The following is an 11,344-nucleotide window of genomic DNA, read 5'->3' as shown; positions in this document are numbered from 1 at the left end:
ATGGGCCAGACTCCATGGGAAGCACAGAAAGCCTGGTTCACGTTCTTGTCTTTTTCCATGGCCCCATGACTCCCTGCTGTGTGTTCTAGAGGGGTCATTCCCGTAAGAAAGAGGGTAACCCACTGTAGGACATGGATGACAACTGAGAAGGTTTTTCAAGTCAACAGTGCAATATTGCTCCCAACACTGCCTGATGATTCTGCTCATGTTTTAATTTCCAGGGGCTGCTGTCATTCATTCAAGGACTTCTCCATCCCTCCGGAATGACAAAGCCAAAGTCTTCCTGTACTCCATGCCGGTGATGGATTACATGAGGTCCCCTGAGCTTGTTCTTGAGGTAGGAGCACCAAGAAGCAGTAAAACAGAGGTCAGGAGGATGAACCACACACGCTGCTCTAGAGTTGCCTTTCCCCCCGTCTTTGCTCCTCGAAGCTTCTTCTCCTGCCTCCTTCTCGCATGGACCTGCTCTCCTCCTGTGTCTCCCTGCTGAGTATTTCCTGTCCCAGAGTGCCCCAGGTTCTCGGTGGGAGCTTCTACCAGGCCAGGCTGCTCCTGCAGTCTGTGTCTGCCCAGTCGCTGTGCAAACTGTCAGCATGGCACAGAAGGAGAATGGCAGAGGTGCCTGCAGAGCTCTGGGAGAGGGCCAGGGCAACCTTCTCCATGTCAATGTAGTTTCTTCTTTGTTCAGCCAGAAAATCATCCTGGAAGCTGCTGGCCCTTCCCAGGAAGTCAAGGACAGGTCTTCATCAAGCTGTCTGAGCCAGTGATTCCCAGAGCAGTCAGCATGGACCATGTCTCAGGGACAGCGTTCCATGGAGAAAGTATCTCCGGAGCTCCAAAGGACTTTGCTGTCTACGTAAGTGATTTCTCTGGAGTGGGGAGCAGGGGGTTGCACAGCATTTCTAAGCAGGGGGTGAAGATGGGTCTAAGAGTGGAGTAGCCTGAAGGTTCCTCCTGGCTCTCATAAGAAACAGGCTCGTTGGAGTCGCTCCCTTCCCATCGTATTCCTCTTTTATTCAATGGACCACTCGAAAGGAAGCTTCTGGGGCAAGAGGCTACTCCAGGAGCCATAGGGAAAAGGAGCTGGACAGTGCATGGTCCTAGACCTTGTTGGCTTCCAATGCCAGTGGCATTTGTGATCCTCAGGTTACCTCCCTCTCACTGGGAGCGTCTGCTCCTTTTCTGACTGGCAGCTTGGACTCGTTGAGTAGGCAAGTGTGGCGTGCTGCCCACCTGCAGCTACTCATCTTTTCCTTGTGCTCATGGTCCTTGGACTACGTAGCCGAAATAACACTGTACTTCATCGACTGAAGTTCAGTCTTGCCATGGTGCACCAGACACTCTTGTTTTCTCCACCCCTGTCCTTCTGTAGGGCTTCAAGGAAGAACATGACGAGCAAGGAACATTCCTGGGACAGTTCACCTTCCTGGCAGTGCTGAATCCCAGTCAGACCTTCCAGCTGAAGGTATGGGGAGAAAGAGGGAGGAGAACTGTAGGAGAGGAGGAGAAATGCGGCTGGATGGGGAGAGGCTTCCCTGCCAAAGGGCTACAGGCAGCCCTGTCCTTGAACGTGTGCCACGCTGGCCTTTCTTCTGATTTAACTTCCTGGTGGCACATGGCTGGACTGCCAGTCTTCTTCTCTTTCATTTTGGGTTTAAACTTCAGCACTTAGAAGCGCCACAGTTGAAACTAGAATCAGCTTGACTGTCTGGACCCCAAGTGCACACAAGAGGCCACATCCCGTAGGATGCACGACTGCTGCTCTGCCAGTTAAAGACCAGAAATACTGGGCTTCCTGAGGATTCTGTTGGTGCTGGCAGTGAGCAGTGACAGGGAGGCCATTCTGTTTCTGTGGCTTCCTAGAGAAGAAAATGAGGCATTTTCCTGACACCACCACTGGGTCTTCTGACTGTGGAAGCCTGTGCCCCAAAGCAGGCGAGAACTTTCCAGTGTATTTGCTGAGGCATCTGGGTGCTGCTTCTTCCTTTACTAGTTCTCATGGCCCAACGAGGTAGAGCAGGACAAGAATATCTTGCCCACGACAGGTCCAAAGCCCTCACGGGCCAGCTGGAAGGAAGCTGTTGAACGAGGCCATCGCTGCGGCACTTCTGCCAGTGGTCACATACCAGAGAGGAAAAGGCGACTCATTTCTTCTTGTCGTTTCAGAACGAGCTCCCTGGGGTCGTGAATTACATCCAGCTGCAAGTGCTGAGCAACTGGGGCCACCCAGACCACACCTGCCTGTATCGGTTCAGGGTGCACGGTGATCCGCCCAAAGACGGGGGAGAGGGGCCAGTTTCATCTACCAATAAATTCCATTAATGTTCACCAAGTCGAGTTCCAGTCTGCTTTGCCTGTGATGCTGACTGGTCCTCCCTGAGCTGACTGCAGCTCCCCGTCCTTATTAGGGAAAACAGGAAAACTCAGTCACAAATCTGCAGAACGCCTGACATCCACATGCTTGCTGCCTCCACAGGAACATCAGCAAGGCCCTGCCTGTACACCAAAGATTAAATTAATGGACAGTTTTCCTGTGCAGGAAGCAACTAAGGATCGCCTGAGTGGAACCATCTGTTGTTACCTGTTTTCACAAGAGGCAGATGCTGCTTCAGCGTCCATCTTTCAGTGTGTTGCCAATGTGAAAATGGAAGTGTGTTTTTTTCTACAAAGGACACCTTAACTGGAAAGTTGGTTCATGGCTCATTTGCCTCCCTGTGCCTATAATCGAATTAATAGCTCAGGAACCGTTACAGAGTGATTAGCAAAGCAATCCCAGGACACTTCACAGATCCCAAAACCACACGAGTCTGCCTTTCCTTTTGACCCCGAGTTCCCCAACCCCAAGGCAGGAGCAAGCAGGGCAGTCATGCGCTTGGATGGCACCAGGGAGGAGAGAGCAGCAACAGCGCTTGGCACCCAGGGCTGGCAACAGCAATTTGTGCTCTGAGCTGGGGCTTAGTCCATGTGCAAGCCCAGCACTGATCCAGATACCAAACTGAGGGTGTCAGTTCATCCCCGCTGCCATACACACGGCACCTTCTCCCATCGCCTCCTCCCGATGAGCTGTTTTCCAGCCCCTTCCACCTCAGCCCAGCTCAGACACCTGCACTCTGGCCCAGGGCTGACTGGGGCTGGTGACCCTCGGGGCAGCAGCAGGAACTGCTCTGACCCTGGTTGTGGGGCTGTCCCTGGGCTGAGCCCTCGGGCCCAGGGCTGCTGAACTGGGCCATGGTGGGGCCCAGGGGTGCCGAGGTCGACAGGTCCCCCCAACCTGTCTGTGCTGGAGACACCTGCTCCTGCAGGAGCCCTGGTCCTGGACCTGAACCTGCTCCATCCTCATCCAGAAGCACATGCCTGTCAGAGGTCAAGGAGTGTCTGGACGATGCTCTTTGTCTTGTGGTTTAATGTTACGTGGTCGTGCGAGCAGCAGGGAGCTGGACTCATTGATCCTTAGGGGGATCTTCTAACTTGAGATATTCTATGATTCTGTGATGTTCGAGCTCAAGAATAGTCCATCCCAGACCGATTTGTGTGTGTGTGTGTGTTTGTCTCTTTCTGGGCTAACTGGGGAGATGAGGAGATCTCTGGGAGGGATCTAAACCTTACATGTGTCATATGGATGAATATTTTCCACTAGCACAGTCAAGAGTACAGAGAGACAAGGCGGGGTTGGGGAGGTGAGGAGCAGGTTCTCCATACAGTGATGGACCTCAGGCAGACTGCTGCTCCTTCCTGTCCACACCTCCTCAGGGGACACTCTGCAGCAGTATCAATGGAGAATTCTCCTGTCACTTCTTCTAAGTGCTCTTTCTGTACCTTCCTCCTTCACTACACCCTTGAAACTTATCTAATTAAGCGTACAAGTGTTGAAGACCAGATGTACATGATGGAAGCGACAGGGCTCTATCAGTCTTGTGTGATAACTGCCAGTCCCAGGCAGATACCTCAGGTACACCGGGGGCTATGGAGGTTTGCACTGGGGGCTTATGGTCAGACCACGGAGCTCTACCTGAAAACATGAGAACTGCTCTCAGTTCTTCAAAAAACAAACAAACAAACAATACAAAACCACAACTCACTCATCAGCTAAAATGATTCAATGTTTTAAATAAAATGTCCATGAACTTCTGTCCTGCCAAAATATGGATTTTTACAATATGTATGAATTGCAGGAGAAGAAATATTGTAGTTACCCTGTGCTTGTATTTCCAGAACTCTGCCTATGAGAGTGTGTATTTAATCCCCCTGAACATCCAGGTGTTTCTACCTGTCCTTATTCAACCCACCATGTCTGCAGTCATCTCTTCAGAAGCCTGTCTGGACATTTGCACTTTCCATTGCTCCCCAGAGGTTCTTCCTCCTCTCACTCTTTGCTCATTCAGAGCCTGTCACCTTTCTCTGCTTTGAGCTTCAGGCAGGTAAAGCTGAATTGTCTTTCAGCTGTCACTCTCATACTCCCTGTAGGCAACTCTTCAATTGTGGCGATGGACCTCACTGGAAGCGGCTGAAACTAATGACAGAGTATATTTTATTGTTCATTACGTTGTGTTGTGTTTTCTTTCTCATTATCTTTTTTGCTTTTGCCAATTAAAAAAGCCTCTTTGTGCCTATTTAAATCCAGATCTCTAAGGAAAGCATGAAGTAATTCATGCAGAGAAGCTGTAACAATCAGGTGCAAACTTGAGTGGAGAATCTGATGTAAAGAAAAGTGATGTAACTGCCAGGGGGCCAATGAGTGAAACAGAGAGGTTAGAAAGGTGAGGAGCAAGGATGTCTATCCCGTGTCTGGCCTCAAGGGACTGCTTTTCCCACCTGTCCAACTTCCTCAGGAGACACTCTGCACCAGTATCCATGGGAGAATTCTTCTCTCACTTCTCCCTAGTACTCATTCAAAATGTCCTCTTTACCCACCCCCCTGAAACCTCTCTAATTAGCTCTATAATTCTTCAATACTTGAAGAAAATGATGGAAGAGACACGGCTTGTGAGGGCTTGGAGAATTTTAGTGAACCCATGGAGTACATGAGGCTCATGAAGCTCAGTTACTGAGAAGAGACTCAACAAAGCTCTCAAGAAGCCAAAGGCAAAAGCAAACCCCAAAGTTCCTTGAAGTATTAATGGGCCCCACTGAGGGCTGTTCCTGACAAAGCCTCCCCAGAGACTCGTTAGAGCAGATAATTGGAGGCTGTGATGACAGGGAGGCCAAGGCCCTGTGCAGGTGGCTCTGATGCTGAGAAACCCCTTGGTTTGCTTTCTGAAGCAGAAAGGAGAAGCCATGACCTCCAGGCAATGGGAAGGGGGATCCTGTCCCTCACACACGGCTCAGGGCTCTTCCTGGGACCATGGGATGTGGGTGTGCAAGGCCGAGGGAAGGACAACACTGGTACAACAACTTCCAGCTTCCCCATGGGGCTGCAAGGAGACAACGAGGCCCCAGTGCCATGGGGAGAACATGTCTTCTCCTTGGCCTCAGTGGCAGAGACTGCCATGTCCAAGGTGCCAGAGACCTCGGTTCTGCTGGTGCCTTCCAGCCTTGCCAGCGCCCTTTGCCATCTCCACCAGAAGCTGTTCTACATGGTCCCACGCCTGCCCCTCTTTTCCCGCAGGCAGTAGACACGCATCTCCCTTCCCCACCTGCTCTCACCCCAGCATTTCTGTCCCTTCACTGATGTGTCTGCACCCTCACTGGCTGTTCTTTGGAACACAAACCATGGGCTGATCCAGCTCCCTCTGGGTGACCTCTTGCACCACGGCACTGCCCTTCCAGTGACATTTCTTCCTCCTGATAACCAGTATCCACTTCGCAATCTGTACTTGGTGGCTTTTTTTTCACTGCTCCTTTTTCCCACTACTTGAGAAATCTTTACCACCTTCAGAAACTGCCCATCAAGCAGGGAACCCAACCTGTTAGTCTTCTTGTGGTCTTGCACTTGACCAGAGAGAAGTCACCTCACCATGATCTTCTAAATCCCAGCACTGCTGCTGGCCTTTCAGCTTCTCTGACAGACACGACCATGTTCCTGCTGCTGTCCCGTCATGAAGTCAGGTGGGATGGACATGACAGCCCGTCTCCAAGGCCTCTTCCAGGGTAGGGCCTGTGGGTACTTAGGCCGAGGTTCTTTCCCAGCCATGTCCCTGCTGCTGGGCTGTCACCTCCAGAGACAGAAATGACCCCACAGTCCCCTTCACAGCCACGTGCTTCTGACTGGATTATGAGTGTCTGAGACCCAACTGACCTTCAAAATACCACACCCATCCATCCCCCTCCTTAGCCCCCAGGACCTGACCAAGACTGAAGCGTGTTCTACACAGTCCTGCACCTGCCCCTCTTTCCCTGCAGGCTGTAGACACCCATCTCGCTTCCTTGCCTTGCTTGAAGAGAGCCCTTGTCTCACTCATCTTGTCTCACTGTCCTGCTCAAGGCCGGGTGAACCAGTGGAGGTTGTTCAAGGCCTCCACCCACCTTTGCATCACCCTCAAAAGAGCTAAAATCGCATTCTACAGGAGGACTTGTCCAATCCCCTTCCCAGGGACAGAGGCAGGCTGACCAACCTGCAATTCTCCCAATGCTTCTTCTTGCCTTTCTTGAACATGGCTTTGATGTCTGCCTTTTCCAAAGACCCCAGAACCTTTCTAATTACCCTGATTCTTATGAGAGCACAATCCAGAATCACAGGCAAGGGTGACGTAGCAGACAGCAGCACTTGCAGTGAGCCTGTCCAAGGCAGCTGAGATCAGTCTCACTGGGCCTGTGTTGTTGGTTCCTGGAGTCACACACAGAAATGTCAGGGTTCTGTCACGTGTCCACATCTGAGCTGGCCTCATGGACTCCTTATGCACCCAGGGATGCTCACAGACAGAGTCTGTCCCTTTCACACACAGAGGCAGGAGTCACAGTGTCTCTCTGGCCTCCTGTTGCCACTCCCAAGGGACGGGAGACACCTCAGCCCTGTGGTGTGTCACCCTGCTCTGCACTCATCTGAGATGTCCCACATCATGAGGAATGGACACGGGGACCTCAGTTAAAGGAAGCACATCCCAGGGCTGCATTCCGGTGATTTCCCATGGGGTGTTCCTCCCAATATGAAGTGACCTCAAGGCCTTCTTTGTGCCACAGGCCTTCATGCAACCTCAAGGAATAGTTGATGGTGTTTGTGCTCACTCGCGTTCATGTCACGTCACATACATGATGTGCATGCTCACATCTCATCTGTAAAATACAAACTCGGACTGCTGAACTATTCATTCAGTGTCCATCCATGGAGAGAAATCAACCTCTGTGGGTGAGAGGCCAGTGCTGGCAATGGTGGCTGTGAGGGGCCAGTGCATGATGATTGACCTGAGGCTCCTTCCTCAGGGTGTCCAGTGCACATGGCACAGCCCAGACCCTGCTCTGCTGGTCCTGCAGGTCTCTGGCAGGAGGCCTGGCTGTGAGAGGACACTGCTGTGTGCCCAGCCCTGCACACACACACTGTTTAGCTGTGCCCTGGTGTTTAATCTGTGGGCCACTTTCTTGGAGCGTTCTTCAGAGAAATTCTGGAAAAAGACCTAAACCTTCAGGCAGTGTCCTCAGGAGGTCAGCTTTCTTCATGGAAAGCTGTTCTGAGGCCAGCTCTGTCACAGCAGTGCCCATTGCCTGTCCCTGCCTGCGCTCACAGGACTCACACACAGCAGGACGGTGACCAGGCTGCCAGAACACTCAGGCCTTGCACCAACACAAGGGATGAGAAGGAGAGTGTGGGAGTGGAACGAGAACAGCTCTGGAAGGCCAAGCGCTGCTGCTCCCTGGCAGGGCTGCCAGGCTGGACTCTTTTCCCCTCCACCCACCTACACAGGAATTTTCCCTGAACCTCCAAAAAGGCCTTAGAGGAAGGATATAGTGAAAAACAAGTTACTACAGGAATGTTTATTTTGTTTAAGAGACAAGGAGAGCACGGCTCCTCATTTACATAGCCAGTGGTTATAAAAGAAAAGCAGAAAGAGAATTAGAAGGGGCATGACAACATTATCACAATAAAAAACCCAACCAATAACAGAAAATCCAGATGACAAGCTGGGCCTGCAATTAGCTACATTAAAACTCTTACGAAGAAGCAGATGGGCAGTTTATTGCTTCAGAAAACAATAAGATATGAGTTTCCACAGGGCATCCTTGAGCTCCTGGTTCCTCATGCTGTAGATGAGGGGGTTCACTGCTGGAGGCACCACTGTGTACAGGACAGACACCACCAGATCCAAGGATGGGGAAGAGATGGAGGGGGGCTTCAGGTAGACAACCATGGCGGTGCTGACAAACAGGGAGACCACGGCCAGGTGAGGGAGGCACGTGGAAAAGGCTTTGTGCCGTCCCTGCTCAGAGGGGATCCTCAGCACGGCCCTCAAGATCTGCACATAGGATACCACAATGAACACAAAACAGCCAAAAGTTAAACAGACACTAACTACAAGAAGCCAAACTTCCCTGATGTAGGCATCTGAGCAGGAGAGCTTGAGGATGTGGGGGATTTCACAGAAGAACTGGTGCAGGGCATTGCCCTTGCAGAGCGGCAGTGAAAATGTACTGACTGTGTGCAGCAGAGCATTGAGAAACCCAGTGGCCCAGGCAGCTGCTGCCATGTGGACACAAGCTCTGCTGCCCAGGAGGGTCCCGTAGCGCAGGGGTTTGCAGATGGCAACATAGCGGTCGTACGACATGATGGTGAGAAGAGAATACTCTGCTGTGAACGAGAAGATAGAAAAAAAGATCTGTGCAGCACATCCTGCGTAGGAGATGACCCTGGTGTCCCAGAGGGAGTTTGCCGTAGATTTGGGGACAATGGTGGAGATGGAGCCCAGGTCGAGGAGGGCGAGGTTGAGCAGGAAGAAGTACATGGGGGTGCGCAGGTGCTGGTCACAGGCTATGGTGGTGATGATGAGGCCGTTGCCCAGGAGGGCAGCCAGGTAGATGCCCAGGAAGAGCCAGAAGTGCAAGAGCTGCAGCTCCTGTGTCTCTGCAAATGGCAGGAGGAGGAACTGGGTGATGGAGCTGCTGTTGGACATTTGTTGTTTCTTGCTGTGGGGACTCTCTTCCAAAAAGGAAATGACATCTTAAAATCAGGACATACTCCTCTGGGCAAAGCCACTCCATTTTTCATCACGCCCAGCCCCATTTGAAATGCATTTCCTTTCTCTGCTATGTGCTGGCCGAGTGTGCTGTGAGGAGCAGGACCTCTGCCCGTCTGGCGCCCAGCAGCCAGCTTTGCCCTGCTGCAGCGGAGACATAGGGGGAGCTGGTTTGAGAGCTCTGACGTTCACAAGCAATGTCATATTTTATGCACCGTTAATGAAAAACTTCAATATCTGCTCTTGTGACACTTAAGAGCATGGGCTGCAGAGCAGAGGCTTAGTGTGCCATTATTATGATTTTGTCCGTGTTTTTAATTTTCCACCATCACATCTCATGACTGGATTTTTGTAGGGGTTGAATTCCTCATATATATGACTGAAAATGTGAAGAGTCTTGAGACAGGACAGGCAAAAGGGCTCACCTCTCTGTGGCTCAGTGTGAGTTAGGAGAGCAGCTTTTACCCATTTGCCCTGTGCTTTCACTTGTGCTGCCTTAAAAACAACTTCATAAACAAACCTCTCTTTAAAAGAAAACCCAAAACTGGACTCACACTGGAGCAGGGAGCCCTGTTTGAAAGGGCAGATCTGCAAACTCTTCTCTGTCCCAGCCCAGAGGTGGAGATGTGATGGAGACAGCAGGACACAAACCCTCACCGAGAGAAGCAAAGGACTCTGGCAGGAGAGTGCGGACCCCAAGGAAAGGCTCAGCACTCCTGGGATCCTACAGCAGAGCTGGGCCTTTCTGGGGGCAGCTGGCGAGCCCAGCAGGACAGGCAGAGCAGAGTCAGGGCTCCTGAAGATGGGATGTGCTAAAGGGACAGTCCGATCATTGCCCAGCAGACAACACCCAGCAGCCGCCTGCAGAGAAGGAGCAGAAGAGCTCCTGAACACCCTCTGCTCTGCTGCCTGGAGCTGTCCCTGCCTGCAGCTGTGTCTCTGTGCCCAGGTCTCCTCCTGTCAGTGTCACAGACCCCATCCCAGCCGCTGTGTGCTCAGCTCTGCCCCGCAGACCCCTCCCAGCAGCCGGCACTGCCCAGGGGCAGCTCTGTGTGGGCCGGCTCTGACACCAGACCAGCCCTGATGAGGCTGGAAAAGTCGTCCTGATGCTGTCTGGAAGCTAGGGTGTGTTGATATCTGATACTCACAGGTTTATGCACTGCTAAGAGTAACAGATTTGGAATTTCAGTGCCTCCACCTGAAGTGAGACATGAGTTTCTCTGTCCCATTGGCCACATAGATAACTGAGAATGTGAGACTGATAAATAGGATCCTTCTCTTTCACAGAGCCGCTGTCTTGCTGTGCTTCTTTAAGAGTCTCCTGGGAATGTTCTAAAGTGATCTGGAGCTGTGAGCAGCCTTGACCCACTCAGCACTCACTTCATAGCAGGACCCTTCCCAGCCACACGCTGTTCCTTCCCCCCACGGCTTCTCCCCTCAGTGTTGTTGGGATCTCCCCGGGCAGGCTGAGCGCTGACCCTGGCAGGCGGCAGAGTCCCTGCCCCGGCACAGCCCTGGGGTGCAGGGACCCTGCTCTGCAGGACAGCCCTGGGCAGCCCTGGGTGCTCACCCGGCTTCACAGCTGTTTGAAATTGCCTGACAAGATCTGTGTCCTTACAGAACCCACCAGCTGTGGCTGTGCCAGTTTTTGGAGTTGCCTCCATGAGTTCCAGCTGCATTGCCCTGCACCCAGAGACTTACCATGGCAAGGGCTGCAAAGATTTCTCCTCCAGTGAGCTCTCAGTCATCCTCCCAGTCCTGACCACCTTCAAGGTCTCTCTGCCTCGCTCGTCTCCCTGAGATCCCCAGGCAGAGCCCTCAGCCCTGCTGCGCTTTGCAGAGGAGCTGCTCCTGGGCAGAGCTGTCTCTCTGCAGCGCTGCCGCTTGCCATGAGCTCCCTCTGTCCCAGGAGCCCAGCCCAGCTCAGCAGCACAGGAGCAGCCCAAGGTGCTTTAATGACCCCTCTGGTGGCTTTGGCGCTGAGTCCATGGACCTCAGACACAGAGAGGAAGTTGAAGAAACCTCTCAAGAAGTCCAAGTCAGATTCAAACTCCAAAGTTTCTTGTAATGTTAATGGGTCCCACTGAGGAACACTACTGAGGAACCATCCCCAGGGTCTGGTTAGAGAAGGAAACTGGAGGCAGAGATGACAGGTCAGGAAAAGCATGGGGAAGGTCTCTCTGATGATTAGTAAACCTAGTTGTGTTTCATCAATCAAGGGGCCAAGCCCTGACCCCCAACCC

At 52.2% G+C, this 11,344-nt stretch overlaps 2 protein-coding genes across 2 annotated transcripts in view; both read right to left on the bottom strand.

Annotated features, from left to right (window-relative positions):
- Nucleotides 1-8,105: 8,105 nt before the first annotated feature.
- Nucleotides 8,106-9,038, bottom strand: LOC135999813 (olfactory receptor 14A16-like). The gene has a single exon (XM_065653389.1). It carries the CDS (start codon nt 9,036-9,038, stop codon nt 8,106-8,108), a length of 933 nt encoding a protein of 310 aa, XP_065509461.1.
- A 133-nt stretch (nt 9,039-9,171) lies between these two features.
- The window catches only part of LOC135999812 (olfactory receptor 14A16-like), a 59,061-nt gene continuing 56,888 nt past the window's right edge, over nt 9,172-11,344 (bottom strand). The window contains exon 4 of the mRNA XM_065653388.1: nt 9,172-9,282. Within this exon, the coding sequence (XP_065509460.1) occupies nt 9,172-9,282 (111 nt within the window). The remainder of the gene's footprint in view (nt 9,283-11,344) is intronic.

This window comes from Caloenas nicobarica, chromosome 30 (assembly GCF_036013445.1).
Source record: "Caloenas nicobarica isolate bCalNic1 chromosome 30, bCalNic1.hap1, whole genome shotgun sequence".
Classification (NCBI taxonomy): Eukaryota; Metazoa; Chordata; class Aves; order Columbiformes; family Columbidae; genus Caloenas; species Caloenas nicobarica.
This window is presented reverse-complemented; position numbering and strand designations above follow the sequence as displayed.

Excerpts from the sequence above, each read along its gene's own strand:
- LOC135999813 (XM_065653389.1), bottom strand. The coding sequence starts at position 9,038 with ATGTCCAACAGCAGCTCCATCACCCAGTTCCTCCTCCTGCCATTTGCA.